This window comes from Lissotriton vulgaris, chromosome 5, assembly GCF_964263255.1.
Source record: "Lissotriton vulgaris chromosome 5, aLisVul1.2, whole genome shotgun sequence".
Lineage (NCBI taxonomy): Eukaryota > Metazoa > Chordata > Amphibia > Caudata > Salamandridae > Lissotriton > Lissotriton vulgaris.
The window spans coordinates 1,760,330,868-1,760,354,626 of record NC_141693.1 but is presented as its reverse complement, the minus strand read 5'-3'; the positions used below and the strand labels follow the sequence as shown (position 1 = coordinate 1,760,354,626).

At 52.5% G+C, this 23,759-nt stretch overlaps 1 protein-coding gene across 2 annotated transcripts in view; it reads right to left on the bottom strand.

Annotated features, from left to right (window-relative positions):
- Positions 1-16,103, bottom strand: part of CCDC200 (coiled-coil domain containing 200) — a 59,829-nt gene extending 43,726 nt beyond the window's left edge. The window contains exons 1-2 of one of the 2 annotated variants that reach the window (XM_086920480.1): positions 16,009-16,103; positions 13,997-14,097 (exon numbers count right to left, since the gene is read on the bottom strand). In XM_086920480.1, the coding sequence (XP_086776606.1) occupies positions 13,997-14,071 (75 nt within the window). In that variant the 5' untranslated portion in view covers positions 14,072-14,097; positions 16,009-16,103. Of the gene's footprint in view, positions 1-13,996; positions 14,098-15,953 lie in introns of both variants that reach the window. The other variant, XM_086920481.1, reaches the window with a different exon arrangement.
- Positions 16,104-23,759: the final 7,656 nt, after the last annotated feature.

Below are 23,759 nucleotides of genomic sequence, written 5' to 3'. Positions count from 1 at the left end.
CGAGGAGCGAAGAACGGGTCTCTCGCAAAACGAGATCCAGGAACGAGAAAGAACGCGACTACATGAACTAGAAATGGCCCGGCTCAAAATGGATGGTGAACTTAAGTTGGCCGAACAAAAACTAAGCTTAGAACATATGCGTCTCCGAGAAGAAAGAGAGGAAAAACAGAGACAAAGGGAGCTTGAGGAAAAAAGACTGGCATATGAACACGAGCGCAAATTAGCTGAGATAGACTTACGCAAACAGAACAAAGAATTAGGGGTGCCCGAGCAACCCCGCACCCCAGGGACAACCGATAAGAAGGTACACATCCCCAAGGATGTCGTGCGAGAATACTTCCGAGAGGACGACATCCAGCAATGGTTCAAGGCCTACGAAATCGCTATGACCGCTCACCGGATCGATCGAAGCGACTGGGGAGCCGGTCTATGGGGGAGATTCCTCAATGAGGGCCGCGATGCCCTGCTACAGCTCCCGGACCATCTGATGACCTCCTATGACCACATGAAAGCTGCCCTCCTCACCCGCTATGGGCTCACACCCAAGATGTACCGTCAGAGGTTCCGAGACTGCACCCGCATCCCGGGTACAACTTGGGTGGACTACGTGAACTATTTTAGCCGAGCCTTCGAAGGCTGGATCAAAGGAAGCAATGTCACAACTTACGAACAACTCTTCAATCTCATGGTGTGGGAGCATCTATCAAACAATTGCTTCATTGAGCTCCGGCAGCACCTCCTCGACAGCAAATTGACTGATCCACGGCAGCTCGCAGCCGAGGCTGACCGGTGGGAAATCACTAGAGTGGGCCGAAATGGATCCTATGAACAGAACCGGAACAACCACGGTCAGCACCGTCCCCGAGGAGGAGGAGGGGGCCAAGGACGAGGAAGAGACAACGCTCCGGCCGCCCCCACTACCAGCACCACCCCCCCGGCCAACCGGGGCAGCACCCCGGCACGACCGGGATACAGAGCCAATGTCACGTGTCACCGATGCCAACGAGTCGGCCACTATGCAAACGACCCAAATTGCCCACAGTACCAGAGCTCAAGACCCCGCCAGGTGGCTGCTGCTGCCCTGGGGGAAGAACAGATCTCCGAAGAGCAGGAAGAATATGAGCAAGAGCATCAAGAATGGGAGCCAGCCGCCATGGCTCTAGCATGCTTAGGGGGGAAAGACATGGTCCCGCGGGTCCCCCTACCCGCTAACACCCGGAAGTACAGCCAATGGGTGAGCATCAATGGACGCCAGGCCGAGGCCCTCCGTGACACCGGGGCCAGTGTAACAGCCGTCCGCTGTCACCTGGTGACCCCAGAACAGTTCCTACCAAACATTCTCTGCCCTGTCCGTTCAGCCGATAACTCGGAGAGTCTGTGCCGGATGGCCTGCGTCCCTTTCGAATGGGGAGGGGTCTCCGGCATGTTGAAGGTGACAGTCCGAGATGATGCCCCCGTAGACTGCCTCCTGGGAAATGACCTTGAAAGCTCTCCGTGGGCAGCCGTAGAACGAAGAGAACACCTAGGGATGTTAGGCATCCCGGACTGGGCGTGCGTCACCACCCGGTCCATGGCCGCCCGTGCCAATCCCCGACCCGAGGAACCCGAATGGCCGGCGCCTCCTCCCCCGGTCGCTCCAGTCGAAGACACCGACCGTGCCGTCCCCCCAGAACCAGCTCAACCTCCGGACCTCGCTGGCCTCGACCAGTGGCATCAAGAGGGGGGGCCCACCCAGGAGCAGTTTCGCCAAGAGCAGAAGACCTGTCCCTCCCTCGAGGGACTCCGCCAACAAGCCCTCGCCCAGAGCGCAGGGGATACCTCCGGAACACATTGGATCTATTGGGACAATGATCTGCTATACAGTGAACAAAGGATCGCGGAGTTGGGGGCCAGCCGAGTGCTAGTGGTGACCCTCCGTTTTAGAGACTTCTTGCTAAATCTGGCCCACGATGTCCCCCTGGCTGGACACCTGGGTCAGGATAAAACTTACAGCCGCCTAGTGACCCACTTCTTCTGGCCTAAAATGAGGAATGATGTACTCCAGCATTGCCGATCTTGCCCCACGTGCCAAGCCAGTGGAAAGAGCGGCCGCAAACTAAAAGCCCCCCTGCAACCATTTCCAGTGGTCACCACCCCGTTCGAGAGGGTCGGGATAGACATTGTGGGGCCCCTGGACCCCCGTACAGCACAAGGACATCGGTTCATCCTGGTACTGGTGGACCACGCCACCCGCTACCCCGAGGCTGTTCCCCTGCGAACTGTGACAGCCCCGGTAGTCGGCCGGGCCCTGATGGGGATCTTCTCCCGTGTGGGCTTCCCCCGAGAAGTCGTCAGCGACAGAGGCACGAACTTTATTTCCAAATATATGAAGTCCCTCTGGCAACAGTGTGGGGTCACCTACCGATTCACGACCCCCTATCACCCTCAAGGAAACGGACTCGTTGAGCGGTTCAACCGCACGCTCAAAGGGATGATTGGGGGGTTGGAAGAGCCCCTCCGTCGCCAGTGGGATGTGCTGCTGCCGTGCCTCCTCTTCGCATACCGAGAGGTCCCCCAGAAGTCCCTCGGCTTCAGCCCGTTTGAACTATTGTATGGTCACCCCGTACGGGGGCCGCTCAGTCTAGTCAAGGAAGGCTGGGAAATGCCCCCTCTAAAAAACCCTCCAGATGTCTTCAAATACCTCCTAACCCTCCGCAACCAGACCACACCCCGGGCCCAAGAACGATCTGCATTTTCCACTCCTGACGGCCATTATCATTTCAAGGTCATGCCCTTCGGCATGAAGAATGCCCCAGCAACGTTTCAGCGACTCGTTAATCAGGTCTTGGCCGGGCTCGAAGGATTCAGCGCCGCCTACCTAGACGACATCGCTGTATACAGCCACCACTGGTCCGACCACCTCCACCACCTCCGAGCGGTGCTACAGGCCCTTCAGCGAGCTGGCCTCACGATCAAGGCCAGCAAATGCCAGATTGGGCAGGGGTCCGTAACCTACCTCGGACACCAGGTGGGAAGCGGCCTGGTGGCCCCTCTGCAGCTCAAGGTCGCCGCCATCCAGTCCTGGCAGCCCCCCATCACCCAGACCGAGGTACGCGCCTTTCTGGGACTCACGGGCTATTACCGACGGTTCGTGAAGGACTATGGTACCATAGTGGGGCCCCTCACAGAACTCACGTCCAAAAATCAACCAAAGAAGGTCAACTGGACCCCAGATTGTCAAACAGCCTTCGAACAACTGAAGGCCGCCATGTGCTCCGCCCCTGTGCTCCAGGCCCCCGACTACAGCCGGGAATTCGTCGTCCAGACGGATGCCTCCGACCACGGCATTGGGGCGGTCCTGTCTCAATTGAACCCCGAAGGCCTTGATCAGCCAGTGGCCTTCATCAGCAGGCGACTCCTACCTCGAGAACAACGCTGGAGCACCATCGAGAGGGAGGCCTTCGCCGTGGTATGGGCCCTCAAAAAGCTCCGGCCCTATCTCTTTGGCACACACTTCCGGGTACAGACCGATCATCGACCCCTGCAGTGGCTGATGCAGATGCGGGGGGAGAACCCAAAACTACTACGTTGGTCCATCTCCCTACAAGGGATGGACTTCACTGTAGAACATCGGCCTGGGCCAGATCACGCCAACGCGGATGGCCTGTCACGCTTTTTCCGCCTCGACGAGGAGAGTCCCCAAGAGGATGGGTGACTCTCCCCGCCTTCAGCTGGGGGGGACGCATGTTGGACAGGCCACATAAAGGGCCCGCTCCCCCTCTGCCCGACCAGGCCCGAGCCCGGTCCCTCCAGTGTCACACACTACCACTTCACGTTTTCCGTCCCCTCCGGGACCCCTGCCTCTGAACATATCGACCTCGTGGGCCTGATCCACTACTGGCCCGCGCGCCCAACCTGGGCGCCATCTTGGACACTACACCACGAGGCCGCGTGGCCTCCGATCGACCCTAACCCTGGGCCCGGCCAGGCCTCCGACATCCCGGCACCACCATCCACCCAGGAGGTGAGCGGACTACTTGGCAGGTCAATGGGAGAAAGAGGTGTCGATGGCTCTCCCCCGCCAGGTACCGCTCGCCCCCAACCTCCCCGGGCGCTGGCTCCACCCCCCTGCTGGGTGTCTGAACTCCCTCATCCCGGACCTCCCGACCTCCAAGTGCGAGGGTCCGGACATCAAAGGGCATCAGCCCTATAACTGGGGCAGCTCCAGAGCAGGAAGGCAGTTGTATCCTGGAGTCGAGAGACGCAGAGAAGAACTCATCCTTGACGGACTACTGGCGCTGCCGTAGCCCTGCCTTGCGAACTATCGTCCTGCCTGCTGGCGCTGCCGCAACCTTCGTAACCTTCATCGTCGTCGGGACCTGCTGGCGTGGCCGCGGACCGTTTGTAACCACCATCTTCATCGGGACCTGCTGGCTCCGCCGCGGACCGTCGCTTCCTTCATCCATCTCGGGACCTGCTGGCTCCGCCGCGGCCCGACCATCTAGAACGACGAGCTCGAGGATTGAGAGCTATTTCATCTATTGGTAACAAGACTGTCCCGCTACCCTTTTCCCAATCCAGAGACCAGAATCGAGGGGACCCCTGAGTCCAGACCTCCTTGTATCATTTTACCGTACTTGAAGAATTGCCTATAAAGTATCGTTGAACCTTAACCTTGTGTGGTGTACGTCTGTGGGGGGGAAGTTACTTGTCTGTACGATCGCTGGAGGCGGCTCTCCCCGGAGACCTCTCCCCTTATCCTCGGCCGACCCTCCCGGTCCGTCTAACATTGGTGGCCAGCGGCGCGATCCGAATCACCGCATAATCGTACAGAGAGTAGCTCACCCCACGACGAAATCACGATGACAACCAAAGAAAGCGGATCCACCGAGAAATTTTAGATGGAGAAATTGGAAGAATACAGCCATCGTGAATTAAAACAATTCTGCATCGAACTAGGTATCGCTACCACCGGTCTAAGTACCAAAGATGATTTCAAGCATGCCCTGGAGTCCTGGGCAGAAACCGGGGCCGTCAGACCCCCGGACCAAAATACCGCAGCAGTAGAAAAAGACACCACGGCCCCCGAGGAGCGAAGAACGGGTCTCTCGCAAAACGAGATCCAGGAACGAGAAAGAACGCGACTACATGAACTAGAAATGGCCCGGCTCAAAATGGATGGTGAACTTAAGTTGGCCGAACAAAAACTAAGCTTAGAACATATGCGTCTCCGAGAAGAAAGAGAGGAAAAACAGAGACAAAGGGAGCTTGAGGAAAAAAGACTGGCATATGAACACGAGCGCAAATTAGCTGAGATAGACTTACGCAAACAGAACAAAGAATTAGGGGTGCCCGAGCAACCCCGCACCCCAGGGACAACCGATAAGAAGGTACACATCCCCAAGGATGTCGTGCGAGAATACTTCCGAGAGGACGACATCCAGCAATGGTTCAAGGCCTACGAAATCGCTATGACCGCTCACCGGATCGATCGAAGCGACTGGGGAGCCGGTCTATGGGGGAGATTCCTCAATGAGGGCCGCGATGCCCTGCTACAGCTCCCGGACCATCTGATGACCTCCTATGACCACATGAAAGCTGCCCTCCTCACCCGCTATGGGCTCACACCCGAGATGTACCGTCAGAGGTTCCGAGACTGCACCCGCATCCCGGGTACAACTTGGGTGGACTACGTGAACTATTTTAGCCGAGCCTTCGAAGGCTGGATCAAAGGAAGCAATGTCACAACTTACGAACAACTCTTCAATCTCATGGTGTGGGAGCATCTATCAAACAATTGCTTCATTGAGCTCCGGCAGCACCTCCTCGACAGCAAATTGACTGATCCACGGCAGCTCGCAGCCGAGGCTGACCGGTGGGAAATCACTAGAGTGGGCCGAAATGGATCCTATGAACAGAACCGGAACAACCACGGTCAGCACCGTCCCCGAGGAGGAGGAGGGGGCCAAGGACGAGGAAGAGACAACGCTCCGGCCGCCCCCACTACCAGCACCACCCCCCCGGCCAACCGGGGCAGCACCCCGGCACGACCGGGATACAGAGCCAATGTCACGTGTCACCGATGCCAACGAGTCGGCCACTATGCAAACGACCCAAATTGCCCACAGTACCAGAGCTCAAGACCCCGCCAGGTGGCTGCTGCTGCCCTGGGGGAAGAACAGATCTCCGAAGAGCAGGAAGAATATGAGCAAGAGCATCAAGAATGGGAGCCAGCCGCCATGGCTCTAGCATGCTTAGGGGGGAAAGACATGGTCCCGCGGGTCCCCCTACCCGCTAACACCCGGAAGTACAGCCAATGGGTGAGCATCAATGGACGCCAGGCCGAGGCCCTCCGTGACACCGGGGCCAGTGTAACAGCCGTCCGCTGTCACCTGGTGACCCCAGAACAGTTCCTACCAAACATTCTCTGCCCTGTCCGTTCAGCCGATAACTCGGAGAGTCTGTGCCGGATGGCCTGCGTCCCTTTCGAATGGGGAGGGGTCTCCGGCATGTTGAAGGTGACAGTCCGAGATGATGCCCCCGTAGACTGCCTCCTGGGAAATGACCTTGAAAGCTCTCCGTGGGCAGCCGTAGAACAAAGAGAACACCTAGGGATGTTAGGCATCCCGGACTGGGCGTGCGTCACCACCCGGTCCATGGCCGCCCGTGCCAATCCCCGACCCGAGGAACCCGAATGGCCGGCGCCTCCTCCCCCGGTCGCTCCAGTCGAAGACACCGACCGTGCCGTCCCCCCAGAACCAGCTCAACCTCCGGACCTCGCTGGCCTCGACCAGTGGCATCAAGAGGGGGGGCCCACCCAGGAGCAGTTTCGCCAAGAGCAGAAGACCTGTCCCTCCCTCGAGGGACTCCGCCAACAAGCCCTCGCCCAGAGCGCAGGGGATACCTCCGGAACACATTGGATCTATTGGGACAATGATCTGCTATACAGTGAACAAAGGATCGCGGAGTTGGGGGCCAGCCGAGTGCTAGTGGTGACCCTCCGTTTTAGAGACTTCTTGCTAAATCTGGCCCACGATGTCCCCCTGGCTGGACACCTGGGTCAGGATAAAACTTACAGCCGCCTAGTGACCCACTTCTTCTGGCCTAAAATGAGGAATGATGTACTCCAGCATTGCCGATCTTGCCCCACGTGCCAAGCCAGTGGAAAGAGCGGCCGCAAACTAAAAGCCCCCCTGCAACCATTTCCAGTGGTCACCACCCCGTTCGAGAGGGTCGGGATAGACATTGTGGGGCCCCTGGACCCCCGTACAGCACAAGGACATCGGTTCATCCTGGTACTGGTGGACCACGCCACCCGCTACCCCGAGGCTGTTCCCCTGCGAACTGTGACAGCCCCGGTAGTCGGCCGGGCCCTGATGGGGATCTTCTCCCGTGTGGGCTTCCCCCGAGAAGTCGTCAGCGACAGAGGCACGAACTTTATTTCCAAATATATGAAGTCCCTCTGGCAACAGTGTGGGGTCACCTACCGATTCACGACCCCCTATCACCCTCAAGGAAACGGACTCGTTGAGCGGTTCAACCGCACGCTCAAAGGGATGATTGGGGGGTTGGAAGAGCCCCTCCGTCGCCAGTGGGATGTGCTGCTGCCGTGCCTCCTCTTCGCATACCGAGAGGTCCCCCAGAAGTCCCTCGGCTTCAGCCCGTTTGAACTATTGTATGGTCACCCCGTACGGGGGCCGCTCAGTCTAGTCAAGGAAGGCTGGGAAATGCCCCCTCTAAAAAACCCTCCAGATGTCTTCAAATACCTCCTAACCCTCCGCAACCAGACCACACCCCGGGCCCAAGAACGATCTGCATTTTCCACTCCTGACGGCCATTATCATTTCAAGGTCATGCCCTTCGGCATGAAGAATGCCCCAGCAACGTTTCAGCGACTCGTTAATCAGGTCTTGGCCGGGCTCGAAGGATTCAGCGCCGCCTACCTAGACGACATCGCTGTATACAGCCACCACTGGTCCGACCACCTCCACCACCTCCGAGCGGTGCTACAGGCCCTTCAGCGAGCTGGCCTCACGATCAAGGCCAGCAAATGCCAGATTGGGCAGGGGTCCGTAACCTACCTCGGACACCAGGTGGGAAGCGGCCTGGTGGCCCCTCTGCAGCTCAAGGTCGCCGCCATCCAGTCCTGGCAGCCCCCCATCACCCAGACCGAGGTACGCGCCTTTCTGGGACTCACGGGCTATTACCGACGGTTCGTGAAGGACTATGGTACCATAGTGGGGCCCCTCACAGAACTCACGTCCAAAAATCAACCAAAGAAGGTCAACTGGACCCCAGATTGTCAAACAGCCTTCGAACAACTGAAGGCCGCCATGTGCTCCGCCCCTGTGCTCCAGGCCCCCGACTACAGCCGGGAATTCGTCGTCCAGACGGATGCCTCCGACCACGGCATTGGGGCGGTCCTGTCTCAATTGAACCCCGAAGGCCTTGATCAGCCAGTGGCCTTCATCAGCAGGCGACTCCTACCTCGAGAACAACGCTGGAGCACCATCGAGAGGGAGGCCTTCGCCGTGGTATGGGCCCTCAAAAAGCTCCGGCCCTATCTCTTTGGCACACACTTCCGGGTACAGACCGATCATCGACCCCTGCAGTGGCTGATGCAGATGCGGGGGGAGAACCCAAAACTACTACGTTGGTCCATCTCCCTACAAGGGATGGACTTCACTGTAGAACATCGGCCTGGGCCAGATCACGCCAACGCGGATGGCCTGTCACGCTTTTTCCGCCTCGACGAGGAGAGTCCCCAAGAGGATGGGTGACTCTACCCGCCTTCAGCTGGGGGGGACGCATGTTGGACAGGCCACATAAAGGGCCCGCTCCCCCTCTGCCCGACCAGGCCCGAGCCCGGTCCCTCCAGTGTCACACACTACCACTTCACGTTTTCCGTCCCCTCCGGGACCCCTGCCTCTGAACATATCGACCTCGTGGGCCTGATCCACTACTGGCCCGCGCGCCCAACCTGGGCGCCATCTTGGACACTACACCACGAGGCCGCGTGGCCTCCGATCGACCCTAACCCTGGGCCCGGCCAGGCCTCCGACATCCCGGCACCACCATCCACCCAGGAGGTGAGCGGACTACTTGGCAGGTCAATGGGAGAAAGAGGTGTCGATGGCTCTCCCCCGCCAGGTACCGCTCGCCCCCAACCTCCCCGGGCGCTGGCTCCACCCCCCTGCTGGGTGTCTGAACTCCCTCATCCCGGACCTCCCGACCTCCAAGTGCGAGGGTCCGGACATCAAAGGGCATCAGCCCTATAACTGGGGCAGCTCCAGAGCAGGAAGGCAGTTGTATCCTGGAGTCGAGAGACGCAGAGAAGAACTCATCCTTGACGGACTACTGGCGCTGCCGTAGCCCTGCCTTGCGAACTATCGTCCTGCCTGCTGGCGCTGCCGCAACCTTCGTAACCTTCATCGTCGTCGGGACCTGCTGGCGTGGCCGCGGACCGTTTGTAACCACCATCTTCATCGGGACCTGCTGGCTCCGCCGCGGACCGTCGCTTCCTTCATCCATCTCGGGACCTGCTGGCTCCGCCGCGGCCCGACCATCTAGAACGCCGAGCTCGAGGATTGAGAGCTATTTCATCTATTGGTAACAAGACTGTCCCGCTACCCTTTTCCCAATCCAGAGACCAGAATCGAGGGGACCCCTGAGTCCAGACCTCCTTGTATCATTTTACCGTACTTGAAGAATTGCCTATAAAGTATCGTTGAACCTTAACCTTGTGTGGTGTACGTCTGTGGGGGGGAAGTTACTTGTCTGTACGATCGCTGGAGGCGGCTCTCCCCGGAGACCTCTCCCCTTATCCTCGGCCGACCCTCCCGGTCCGTCTAACATGCCATAATATCAATAGTTTAACTTGTATCTTAAACCCTACGCCATGATCAATAACAGGTAGTAGGGGTGGGTAACCCAATATACCCTTGCGGGCTTGGGCAGTCAAATTGTTTAAAGGAAAAAGTTGCCAGCAAGGGATTTGTTTGTTGGTCTGAGTTAGACAGTGTAGTGCAGTCTGTATTAATTGGACTTAGCAGCTGAATGAAACAGCAACTGATAAAAATATTATGAATCTGTCAACCAAATACTATAGAAACTACCACACTAGCCCCATAGAAATGCAGTGACTTAAACAGATTCAACGACAATCTTGTGATTTCTAGCAGTGAATGAAAAATTAAGCACAAGAATATAGATGAAGCAACACGGAAAGGTTTGTTCTTTTGGAAAAAATTATTATTTTTTATATTGAAATAAATCATCAACGAAAATCAAGGGTGTACAGTTATAAACAATTGCATGTGTTTCTTATGTAAATGGAGCTGAAAAAACAATCCATAAATACAGAAGAAGACAATCCAGATGAATGGGGGACTGGAGAGGTGTAAGATACAAATAGACAAAAATGTCAATGGAGAGACTTAAGGTGAATGAGAAGTGCTGAGGGGCATGGGAGGTGACAGGGCCAGAGAGGCCATGAGATAAATGCGGGAGACTGTTAGTGATGAGGGCAGTGAAAAGACAGAATGGCAATAGGTGATTAAAGGTGATTAAAGGTGAAGTGAGAGGTTGAAAGGGAAGAGTTCTGAGGTTGTAAAAAGGGGTGAAAGAAAATGGCCTGCAAAGTGAGAGAGGGATCCGGGGTTGGGAATAGAAGAGGAGAGAAGGATGGAAGGGAGGGGGGTGAGAAGAAAGCGGCATGGGTAAACTGCTGAACTCTGCACAAGTTCTCCAGGGTTTTAAGGGACCCCTGCTGCTCCTGACCAGGGCCAGGTGAGCTTCTAATGTGGCAGCATGTATTCCTGCGGAGTGGAAGGCCCTTCACAAAGGTTGACTAGACTTCTTTCTGATGTTAATTGCTGAATTTTGGTTATAAACTGGTACTGATGGGGTGAAATATTTCCTCTGTGTTATTGTGTGTAAAACATTTCAAAATAATGAAGCAATGCTATCCCAAAATATGCCGCATCGCATAACATTATTTACATTTTCTTCCCACACACTTTTGTTGAGCCTGTCGCGTCATTTGGGCCTCACCTGCCTCATATTTCCAGTGGCTCTGCCTACAGGTTTAGACATTTTTGTCAGGAGGACGTCGTTACGCCTGAAAATGTTGACAGGGGGTCTCTGCATCCAAAATCTTGAAGACTGCTGACCTAAACCAACATGATGAACGTCCTGCCGATCCCTTGCATCCTGTTTCCAGGTATGGCAAAGAAGAGCTGAGACAACAGCCACTGATTGGCTGAAGGAGTGTCTGGGTCTCGTACATAAACCCAACGGACATTATGGGATGCCTGACCATCGCCAAAAGAACCAGTACGACTGCACATTTTGGATACTAATTTGCAGGGAATGGTTCCATTTCTACAGCTGGATTCACTTGCCATTGATTGGATCTTTCCAACATTTCAGGAGAAAAGTACAATCCGAGTGATCGCTTGCCTCGTTGCCGCTGTTTCTGAATGTAGAGTGGCCTGTGAGTCGGGTAGGCGAGTTCCCCGTTTGATTAGAAGGAAAGGACCGAACTAGAGTCAGGGAATGTGGCTGTCTCTTCTGAAAGAGTATGCACCAGGTGCCAGGACTGAGGAAAGCTGTGCTACAACATGAAGGAAAGGGAGTTCGACTGACCGGGGTGATTAGAGCCTGACTCCACCAGCAGGGACCAATAAGCCCAGCTGCTGAGAGTGCTGCCAGGAAGAGCCTCAGCTTAGTACTGAGAGGCTTGTACAGACTGTGGTGACCATTGCTACTGTGGCCAACAATGAAGAACGCATGGTACCAATGAGTGCACTGATGCTGTTCCTCCCTCATCATCCCCCTGTGTCAGTGGTGTTGTAAGGAGGGAATAACCCACAGAGCCGTTCATTGCTGACTGCTACCTTTCAGCAGGTCTCCTTGAAGTGCTCGTCTTCCCTTCTGCTGTCGCCCTCTAGCTCTGAGCAAGCGAGGCTTCCTGCTCGGATCTCCTTCCTGATGCTGAGAAGGAAGTACCACTCCAACGCTGCACGGTCGTTGGGTGCACCTTCTCTCCCAATGTTCCCTGCTGACATGGCCCTGTGCCAAACAAGGACTGACGGGTTATCTCACATCAACTTCCTGTTGGGGAGACTCGGCGCCACACGTCAGACCTTCTTTCCCAGCAGGTAATTGATGGAATAAAGGATGCTCTTGCAACCTCGCCGTCTTCAGCTTAGTGGATCTGTATGCTAATCTGCTGCAAGTGCACATGCGAGTATAGCTAGGTTTGCAAACCGCTGAACTCACAAAGCAGACACACAGGCCCTGAATATGAGTGAGTCAGTGTTTTCAACCCCTGCACAATCGCCTGAATGTGCCGGAGTCGGAATTACGATTTGGGTGATGTTTATTGCATTCGGTGATTACCAGGTGTGTTAAATACCTCACCCTTCATTACATTTCAGCAGGTCAACCACGTGAAATATGTAAAGCATTTACCGTCCATGAAGTTTGTGGTGATGTACGCAGCAACATCCACATGGTCCCCAGCTAATCACAACAGGCGCTATTTATCGCAGCGTACGCCAGGTTATCGCTATTTATCTAGTTCAACAAAAAGCACCTGGATTACGACAAACTCAGGATCACGGCCCTTGTGTGCGGATTGGACACAGGTGTCCCTCTAATACAAATGTCATAGAAAGCTGCTATCATTAAAGAAAGTTGTTACCTCTGCATTAAGGTAGAATTGTTGATATTAAATGCAAATCTATTGCTTATACTCTGGTTTAAGACAGATAGAATAACATTCCTTTACTTATAAAATGAATACTACTGACTGGATAATCCATTTATTGTGTAATTTTCATATGCAGTGAACCAGAGTTTCTAACCTTAATCAAAATTCAAAAGTAACCTCTGACCCTCGACCTTGGTATTCTCTGGAAGTCAAACTCTAGGAAGTAATAGCTTGGAGTAGCAGCCGGTTCCTGTGGCTTTGGAGACAACAGGCAATGCTTGCCACAACCACTGCCCGCTTGCTTCCAAAAACCCTTTAAGAGTGCCTCTGGAATGACGAGAATTCTGGGGCTGCTTCTGTCCCCACTTTCTAATGGAGTTACTACACTTGGCATGTAATCTATCATCTATTGCATAATCTGCTGAAGTTGGCTAAATGTCAAATAAATGGTAGCAGAAAGAGATCAAACTTTATAAAAAAAATACTGTGGGAGACTTCAAATGTTAACTGGTCACCTTTCAGTTGGGGATTGCTGTTTTCGGTTGTTAGACTGGTGATAGTGAGTTATAACTTTAGCTCAAACAGTATCAATGTGGGTTCAAAAGATTGAGGGGCAGATGTACTAGAAATTGACGCATCTCTAGAGATGTGTCAGTTTCCCTGCACCTCCATGTGAAACCCTTGTGCCACCATGGCTGTGCTGTATTTACAATACGGCACACCATGGCGTAAGGATTGACAGATGCGTCAGAAATCTGAGCATTTGTTGGCTCAAAAGTCACGCATTGCTGGAGTCATGTCACAAGCATGACGCAACTCCAGCAATGCATGGGGAGGCCTATACTTATTGTGCTGCGTCACTCCTTACGCCAGCTCCAAGCAGGAGTAAGGTTTTGACGGAGTGGCGTCCTAGAAGTGGCTTAGCGAAATCTTGTAGATTTCACGAGTCACTTCCACGAGGCCTTCCTGCGTGGGAACGCCCACCCTGCATACATTATTCCTGATGCAGGTATAATGTGGTGACGCATCTCTCTAGATGCTTTAAGTTGTAAATGGGACACAATGTATGCATTGTTTACGCTGCCGCGTCACTAAAAGTGAAGCAAAAGTGATGCAAGGGGCTTGTAAACCTTCCCCAAAATATGTAAATACTGACAGACTGTGTAGCATATGCAGCATAATTAGCGTTTTCTTAAAACATAATTTAGTCAACTCTGGGGCAAAGCTGGTCCTCCTCCTGCCGCTTATTTCCAGTGGCCCTGCCCATAAGTGCCAGAGGGCTGGCAGGATGAAGTAACCCACCTCTTCATTCTCGTGCCGCCTCCTGTCCAGCAAGTGCTGCCTTCGACGGGCTTCCCAGTGGTACGCAGAGGTCATCCTGCCAACAGCCCAACTCTTCGAGGCTAGAAGGGAAGCAAAGACACACCTGGAGACTGTGCAATGTCACATGCTGCTGAAGCGTGCAAGGGGTCAAAGGGCGACGGACCTTCAGTGAAACCTCTTTTATCGATGACTCCTGCACTCGAGTCAACTGCGCTCCACTTCACTCGCACACGTCACCCGCTCCATCCCACCTACAGCGGGGCCCACATTCTCCTACATCGCCGCCAAGGCCTGGAATGCTCTCCCCCTCCACCTCTAAACGGCACCCTCACCTGCAGACTTCAGAAAGCGACTCAAGCCCTGGCTTTTCGATGCAGAGGCGGCAACCTCAGCGCCCAGATACCCCAACGGTGATTGTTGCGCTATATTGATGAGGGATTGATTGATGGCTCCAAGGCACAAAGGTCGCACTGCTCCAGTCCTGCATTTTTCTATTACAAATCCTTGTTTTCAAGTGTGTTCACTGACAAGAATTTGACACTCAGAGAATGCATCAGCATCCCATACGAAAAGCTAAGACTTGAGCACTGCATTCTGGGTAATAAGGTGCTTATCTGGTGGTTTTATTCTAGCTGGGAGGGGGGGCACAGGTGAGAACAGAACACAGCAAACACCTGTCAACACATGCACACACAGGGCAGTACGGTGGGGCTCCATCGGCACAGAGAAGGGGCAATAAGGGAGGGGGCCACCTGCACCACAGACACGGTACTGTATGGAAGGGAACCCTGCCAACACAGAGACAGGACAGTACAGACAGGGGGCTGTGTGAAAGAGAAAAATATCACCAGAGAGCAAAACAGCATGGAAAGAAACATCTTCATCAGCACAGAGAAAGGACCGTGTGGAAGAGAACATCTTTATCAGCACAGACACAGGACAGTGTGGAAGGAAACATCTTTATCAGCACAGACACAGGACAGTGTGGAGAGGAACACCTCTATCAGCACAGGGCAGTGAGGAAGGGAACATCGTTATCGACACAGACACGGGACAGTGTGGAAGGAAATATCCCTACCCGCACGAAAGACAGGACAGTGAGGAAAGGAACACCTCTATCAGAAGAGAGACAGAACAGACAGGGGACAGTGTGGAAGGGAAAATCGTCCACATAGAGACAGGAGGACAATATATGGAAGTGAACAGCTCTATGAGCAGAGAGATAGGACAGTGTGGAAGTGAATATCCTTATCTGCACAGGCACAAGACAGCGTGGAGGGGAACACCTCTAGCAGCACAGATACGGGCCAGTGTGGAGAGGAAACTCCTCTATCAACACTTGACAGTGAGGAAGGGAACATCGTTATCACCACAGAGACAGGACAGTGGGGAAGGAAATATACCTATTTGGACAGTGTGGAAGAGGACGCCTCTATCACCACAGAGACAGGACAGTGTGGAGAGGAAACATCTTTATCAGCAGAGAGACAGGACAGAGTGGAGAGGAACGCCTCTATCAGCACAGGTCCGTGTGGACGGGAACATCTATATCAGCACAGGCACAGGACAGTGTGGAGTCGAACACCGCTATCAGCACAGATATAGGACAGTGTGGAAGGAAATATACCTATTAGGACAGTGTGGAAGGGGACGCCTCTATCACCACTGAGACAGGACAGTGTGTAAGGGAACATCTCTGTCAGCCGAGAGACAGGACAGGGAGGAAAGGAACACTATCAGAACAGGGACAGGACATACAGGGGACAGTTTGGAAGGGAAAACTATCCACATATAGACAGGACAGTATGGAAGAGAACAGCTCTATCAGCAGAGAGATAGGACAGTGTGGAAGTGAATATCCCTAACAGCACAGGCACCGGACAGTGGAGGATTCGCCTCTATTAGCAGAGAGGACAGTGTGGGAGGAAGGGATCACCTCTTGGCAGCCAGAGAGACAGGACAGTGTGGACGTGTCACACAGGAGTGGGTACCTCAGAGCGCTGGCATCCGTCAGTCTGTGCAGTCGCTGAAAGCTGTCTTTGGACCCGGGAGGGAGGGAGGGCCGCTGCCCTTCGGGGCCCCTCCCATGGCCGCCTCCTCTTTGCTTGAGCTCCTCCTGCCCGGGACAATGATTAGCATCACAATGTGGTTGTCGGGCAACAGAGGCCTCAACAGGAGCCGTCCATTCTCTCGTTGCTATAGAGGCCCCTGTTCGGGACCGCACATGGTTGAGTCCCCGTCCACCCCCACGAAGCATTCAAGGTCAAGCAGCAGTGCTGATAGCTCGGTCGATTAATGCACGCACTGCGCTTATCTGCATGTAACTCGAGAGTAGCAGATTTTGTTCCGAGGCCAAAGTAAGTCCAAGCACCAACTGACATAGAACGAAACATTTGAAGATGTGTGCTGTGTGCGATTCTTCTATCGTTTCTGTTCTCTCTGCATCCCCTCCTAAGTTTGGAACGGCAGGGGAGATACAATAGTCCCAACCAGCATGAATAGTCCCTTCACAGAGTGACCCATGCCCCTCACAACACACAGACATGTCTGAAAACAAAAGCCAGCGCTTAGTATCTGTTACCATGGAGCGCCACCTGCAGGTTAAGGTTAGGTCAAAACACCCGGAGGCACCTTTGGAGCAGTTAGATTCTTCAGCTAATTGGAACCTCGCGCATGCGCTCGGGTTGTCTCCATAGTGAGTGAGAAGACACCACCAGCACTGCACAACTCTCTGCTGATCCTTATTTTAAGGGTCTCGGGTCAATCATTGAAATTACATCTATAGTAACAAAATAAAATACGTTTAAGTGGCCTGTTATCACGAGTTTATTCCGTATGCCCTTGCTGTCAGGTGCTTGCGTCAGGAAGTACAAAGGAGTTAGCAGTGGTTAATTTGTTTGGTGCAGGGGGCCAAGGTATTACTGGTGCCGGCTAATCTTGACCCCCCATGTCTCTTTCTTCCGCCACCCTACACTCCATCGCTCATTACCTCTCAGTTGCAGGCTATTTTCACTCCTGATTTCTCCTGCTGTCACTATTTCCTCATCTTGCTCTTGCTCCCTTCCTCATTTGCTCCTTTTGTGCCTTTGTCAGTCTTGCTCAGGGTCAAAGTCTGTTGATGAAAAATAAGTCCTGGTCCCCAAGAATGAGTGCATGTGCCCAGTACGTGCTACCACTTGCACAAATTAAGCAATGGTCCAGTACCACGTATTCAGGGCCGGAATGGCTACCGGGCAGTTTGGAATGCTGCTGAGCTGGGGGCTGATTTCGTTGATGGGGACCTGCGTATACTAAACGAAATTCGTTTTGCTTTCATTATTTCGAAGCACACACAGGTCTCCATGAACTAAATCAGCCCCCACTGCAATTAAATCAGCCCCCATCTCAGCAGCATTCCAAACTGCCCGGTAGTCGGTCCGGCCCTGCACGTATTCCACAAAATCAATCACACTGATCGGATGTGTGAGCTGTTTCAATTACAATACCCCAGTGACTGTGATAGTGATGGGGCCCACCCCAAACACAACAAGATGATCAACAGAGTGCTAAAACTTTTCAACCACTCACCCCCAGTCAAGAGATCTGGATTTAATCCATCGTTCTTTTGCTCACTATGCCACCCCAGTTTGGACTCAGCCATATGCAAATCAGCATTGACCCTGCTCCTCATGGGAACAGTGCAGCCCCACATGCCAGGCCAGGTTCTCCCTGGACCGGAAACAAGCATCCTGGGACCGGTTTCAGGGTATCACCCCTCATCAGCCAGGCTAGCTTGAAACCAGTGGCATAGAGGGCACGGGACCCACGTCTGGCAATACCCTTCCCACTTAGGGTGAACATGCAACATAAAAAGATGATGGGCAGAATGCTGAACATTGTCAAAAATTCACCCCAATCACAGATCTGGGTTTGGGCATACTGGTGGAGGTACCTCACACGGGGCACTTAAGAAAGTCATTGACCAAAAAGGAGTAATGAGAGAGATTTTGGTTGCTTTGAGAGACTACTGAGGTGGAGTTAGTTGATAAAGCTGTTTTGTGTTGTACACAAAAAATGTAGCAGCGGACCCTGCGATGCTGCACCTTGAACCCAGTTCCAAATATTTGTAAATTTATGTGCAGCCACCCTCGACGTCAGCTGCTAATTGGCGTCGCTGTGTTTTCCAGATCATGGGTATTTTCTTAGCTTATGTGGGGCGCACAGATAAAAAGTCCAAAAAAGATGTAGATTTAGATATATGAAGAAGTCCTTTATTTAATATTATTCATTCTTCTAACCCCTTCCACGCTGATGACGAGCTGGGCTCGTCATGGCGTAGCCTCCTCGCATGCTGATGACGAGCCCAGCTCGTCACTTAACATGCGTTTTCAAAAATCTCAGCGTGCGAGCGGAATTAGGCTAGCGCCCATGAGGTTAAGAGCAATCAAAGTGCAATTAGCAAAACAGTCAGCCAACGCGTTTCACTCCCTACCAGGGAGTTTCTATAGGGCAAGATGAAAGTACATCCAGTAACGCGTACGTGGATCCTCCAAAGTTGCAAGAAAAATAAAGAAAGACCGAACCGTCGGCAGTTTTACGTAGCAAGTAAGGATTCCTCAGTCGGAGCCGCTGTAGCCCAAGCGGTTTAGTGGTCCTACTCCTAGTCTCCCTGCTTATTCAGTTGTGCTGTCTTCGATTTTTTGATTCACCTTGAATTATTTGTGATCCTTGGCTAAACCTCTCAAACTGCGTTACAAGGATCCCTTAACTATATGTGTCGCGCGCCGGCGCCATGGGTTAGGGTTAGAAAGCCGAATCAGTTCCTTCTCCCACAATTATATATTGGTTCAAAAATTGTGAACCTTAAAAATATCCTAGTCAGCGCCATAAATCCGGCATGGATGGTCCCAGCTTATAGTTAAGGGAAACTTGTAACGCAGATTGAGAGGTGTAGCCAAGGTTCACAAATAATTCAAGGTGAATCAAAAAATCGAAGACAGCACAACTGAATAAGCAGGGAGACTAGGAGTAGGACCACTAAACCGTTTGGGCTACAGCGGCTCCGACTGAGGAATCCTTACTTGCTACGTAAAACTGCCGACGGTTCGGTCTTTCTTGCAACTTTGGAGGATCCATCTCGCCTGAAGAAACTCCCTGGTAGGGAGTGAAACGCGTTGGCTGACTGTTTTGCTAATTGCACTTTGATTGCTCTTAAAAGAATGAATAATATTAAATGAAGGAAAGCTGTTTTGTGTGTTGCTTCGTGAACTAACTTTTCAGTACTCCTAGGGAAGCACTTACTCCAATTGTGGTTTCCAAGTGACTATGAAAAGACTTGTTAATGAATTATTTGTATGCCTGTTGCGAGAACTCAGCTTTTGCTTAACCTCAGATGATCACAAGAAAAAGAGCTTCAAAAAGCACCAGTGAGAAAAGGGCTTAAGCTCCTCTCACATGTTGGTTTCCTTTAGTCAATATTTATCTCAGTAGAATTTGTACTCTTGCACCACACGAAAAAGAGTGTATGTTGCACACTTATAGGCCTGTGAGGAGTGTTCCTTCACCTAGCATGGCCACCACATTGTAATGATGAGGCAGCATGCATCGGGAATCCTCCAGCCTGCTGTTCTAATATTGGTTGAACTACTATTGGTTTCCCCTCATGTACAGTGGAGGACTGTAGAGCATGGGTACTCACCAACTTTCTCTCGGGGGCCAAATTTACAGTGTGGGTTGCGTACGAGGGCTGCACCGGTGGGGGCGGGGTCAGTGGGGGAGGGGGCGGGGCTAGAGCAAGAAAAAAAACTGTGACCATAAGGTTGAACACAGGTACCTGCAGCGGACACCTTCGTCCACTGAGCCACCAGACCTGGCATACACACATCTCTCACTCTCTCTCTCTCTCTCTCTCTCTCTCTCTCTCTCTCTCTCTGTCCCTCTCCTTCCCTCTCTCTATCTCTCCCTCTCTCCCTCCCACTGTCTCCCTCTGTCTCACTCACTCTGACTGTCTCATTCCCTCTAACCTCTCTCTCTCTCTCTCTCTCTCTCTCTCTCTCTCTCTCTCTCTCTCTCTCTCTCTCTCTCTCTCTCTCTCTCTCTCTCTCTCTCTCTCTCTCTGTCTCCCTCACTCTGTCTCCCTCACTCTGTCTGTCTCCCTCCCTCTGTCTGTCTCCCTCCCTCTGTCTGTCTTCCTCACTCTGTCTCCCTCACTCTGTCTGTCTGTCTGCCCCACTCTGTCTGTCTCCCTCACTCTTTCTGTCTATGTCCCTCACTCTGTCTGTCTGTCTCCCTCTGTCTCCTTCCCTCTCACTCTCTCTGTTTCCCTCTCTCTGTCTCCCTCTCTCTGTCTCCCTCTCTCTCTGTCTCCCTCTCCCTCCCTCTGTCTCCTTCCCTCTGTCTGTCTTCCTCCTCCCTCTGTCTGTCTCTATCTGTCTGTCTGTCTCCTTCCCTCTGTCTGTCTCCCTCTCTCTGTCTCCCTCCTCCCTCTGTCTCCCTCCCTCCCTCTGTCTGTCTGTCTCCCTCCCTCCCTCCCTCTGTCTGTTTGTCTCCCTCCCTCTGTCTGTCTCCCTCCCTCCCTCTGTCTCCCTCTCCCTCCCTCTGTCTCCCTCTCCCTCCCTCCCTATGTCTCCCTCCCTCTGTCTTCATCTGTCTTTCTCCCTCCTCACTCTGTCTCTCTCCTTCCTCTGCCTGTCTCCTTCCCTCTGTCTCCCTCCGTCTGTCCCCCTTCTGTCTGTTACCCTCTCTCTGTATCCCTCCTCTCTCTGTCTGTCTCCCTCTCACTATCTCCCTCTCTCTGTCTCCCTCCCTCCCTCTGTCTCCCTCTTTCTCCCTCCCTCTTACTCCTTCTCCCTCCCTCTGTCTCCCTCCCTCTGTCTGTCTCTCTCCTCCCTCTGTCTCCCTCCTCCCTCTGTCTCCTGCCTCCCTCTGTCTGTCTCCCTCCATCTGTCTGTCACCCTCTGTCTTCCTCCCTCTCCCTTTCTCTGTCTTCCTCTCTCTGTATCCCTTTCCCTCCCTCCCTCTCCTTCCCTCCCTTTCCCTCCCTCCTTCTGTCTCCCTCCATTCCCTCCCTCCATCTCCGTCTCCCTCCCTCCCTTTCCCTCTCCCCCTCTCAGTCCCTCCCCCTCCCTCTCACCCTCCATCCCTTTCCCTCCCTCCCTCTGTCTCCCTCCCTCCCTCTGTCTTCCTCCCTTTCCCTCCCTCCCTCTGTCTCTCTCGGTCTCCCTACCTTTCCCTCCCTCCCTCTCTCTCCCTCTCCCTCCCTTCCTTTCACTCCCTCCCTCTCCCTCTGTCTCCTCCCCTCTAACTCCCTCTGTCACCGTCTGTCATCTCACCCTGCCTGTTTGTGCCTGGGCTGAGACAGCTTCCCGGGGGCACACACACACACAGCCACACCCGAGCACTTCACAGGTCTTTAAAAGACCATTTGAATCTTAATGAGGCTTTGATGTATTTCACCTCTTCTTAGGCCCCTGCATCTCCACTCTGACTATGGCTGTGATCGCCTGGCCCCCACAGAGCTGCAGAGTCTCTTAGAGGTACTGCTGCAACCGGCTTTGTTTGCAGACTCTTAACATTTATTTAAATAAAAAACCCGGGTAGAATGTCTGCAGGGTCCGCGGGCTGCCAAGGATGGCTTGCTGGGCGGCTGGCGGCCAGCGGGCCGTACTATGAGTACTCGTGCTGTAGAGAGTGTGGCCTGTCAATCTATGCATGTGGGTAAAGGTGTCCACCTATCAACTTCTGAAATGGACCATCTGCAAATTCAGTTTGATGTCCATAAATGATCTATTAACAGATGGTATTTGTCATGGATTTCTGGACTGTGGGTTGACAGCCAATTCTGGCAGTCGTTTGGGAGTAGGAGTGACTCGTTATGTGTACAGTGACCTAGGATTGGCTTATTGGCCGCACCTCAGCCACGCCTAGGTCCAGATTTATTAACAATTTGTGTCTTGGGTGCACCACTTTTTTGGCACAGCCACAATGCAAAATGTTATTTGTGACTTCCAAAGCCATGCAACTCAGATTGGAATGTCTTTGTGTGTGATTTTTTTCTAAATAGTAATTAATCAAGGCAGCATATAGCCTTGCCATGCATAACACTGTGTCATGAAGGTGTCCCAAGGGAGAAGCATGGGCATTCCAATGCCTCCACCCATGGATTTTTTATGTATCCCAGATTGCGCCAAAATGCCACGTCTCCCTGAACTAGAAGTGGGTGAGCCACTGGAAGGTTAAGCCTGGAACGAGCCTGGTGCTGGCTCAGCGCGAGGTCCTGTTGGAACCTTGAGCCCATAACTAGCCATGTTTTCATGTGGCTTCTCCCTGCCTCCCTCCCTCCACCCAGGATGTGGCCTTTTAGCCAGAGCTGCAATCTTTGGAACTGGGGAATCAGGTTCGAGTCTCTGCGTTGGCTCAACATGCCGTCATTGTAGTCAAATCACTTAATCTCTTAATGACTATAAACAATGAATGTGCCTTTGTGTAATGTAACTGGTGCTCATGTAAATCGCTCTAAATTCAGCGATATAGAAAGTGCAAAAAAATGCACAGAGGTAAACACAAAGCCTTAACATAAGAAATATATATAGATATCCATTTACTAGCTCATTGGTACAAATTGAATCTAGAAAACCCACTTAAACCACAGCTTCCTGGTTTAAATTATGTGATTTAGGCAAATATTTTATTTCACCAAAACTCTTTTTTCTTCATTATCTTGTATTAAAACACTTTCAAATAAGCGAGTTTAGAATACCAGCTGTACAAAAACCTATTGTGTTTCATTTAATAGACTAATGTTGCTCTATAATAATCTGGACCTCATACAGGGTTTTCATGGCAACTGTCTTGCCTTTTAGATCACTAATGGTTCATGCTTAAAAACTATCACTTTTGATAAATACTCCAGTGCACTGCTATGATGTGACGTATTGATGTCAAAGCTTTTACATGTTAAAGAAATGCACTTTTTTTATTTGAAATAGACTTTATCATATTTTGTGAGATGTTAGCTGTATGGTTTACATAGCAAACATTTTCAGGGATCAGCTCTTGCCCAGACGCTAAGATCTGAGCCAGACCCTTTGCTCAGCTCCGGCTCTATTCGCACTGTTAATTTGTTGGCTCGCTCATCTCTACCCTGAGCCAGGCATAATGAGCAGAAATATCTTTGTTTCTCCTAGTTATTTCTTCTTTCTATGTGATGCATTCTGCAGCACTTATAGGAAGAAGAATACACCTCTAAGGAATGTTTTTGTGCAGGAAGGTGTTCCTTGGCCCTGGTACGTCCTGCCACTGCCACCCACAGTTCAGGAGAGGTATTACAGCAGCAGCAGTGTGGCAGCTCAAAGCAGGGCAGACCCTGGCTGGAGAGAGTGAGTGGTAGGTAATTGGATCACAGATGAATGGATAGAAGAGTTTGAAATTGTTTTAGGTCAAACTACCAACCTTGTTTGTACCACGTTTCTACCAGAAGCAGGTCAAGCACTGAAGAGGGAGGAGGGTTGCCTCGTCCCTCGATGTGAATTTTCTGCAGCATTTACCAAAAAGTGGAATGACAAAAAAAAGTCATTCGGGAGCAAGGAGGGGCAGATGCATCAAGTATTTACTTGGCCCATCCCCTGTGCCAGTGATATTCAAAGTGCGGCCGGGGGCCGCATGTGGCCCTCCTGTCCTGTACATGCGGGCAACAGAAGCACTGGTGTGCTGTTTACTCGACTCGGCACTAACATTCTAAAGACAATAAATGAGCAGACAAACC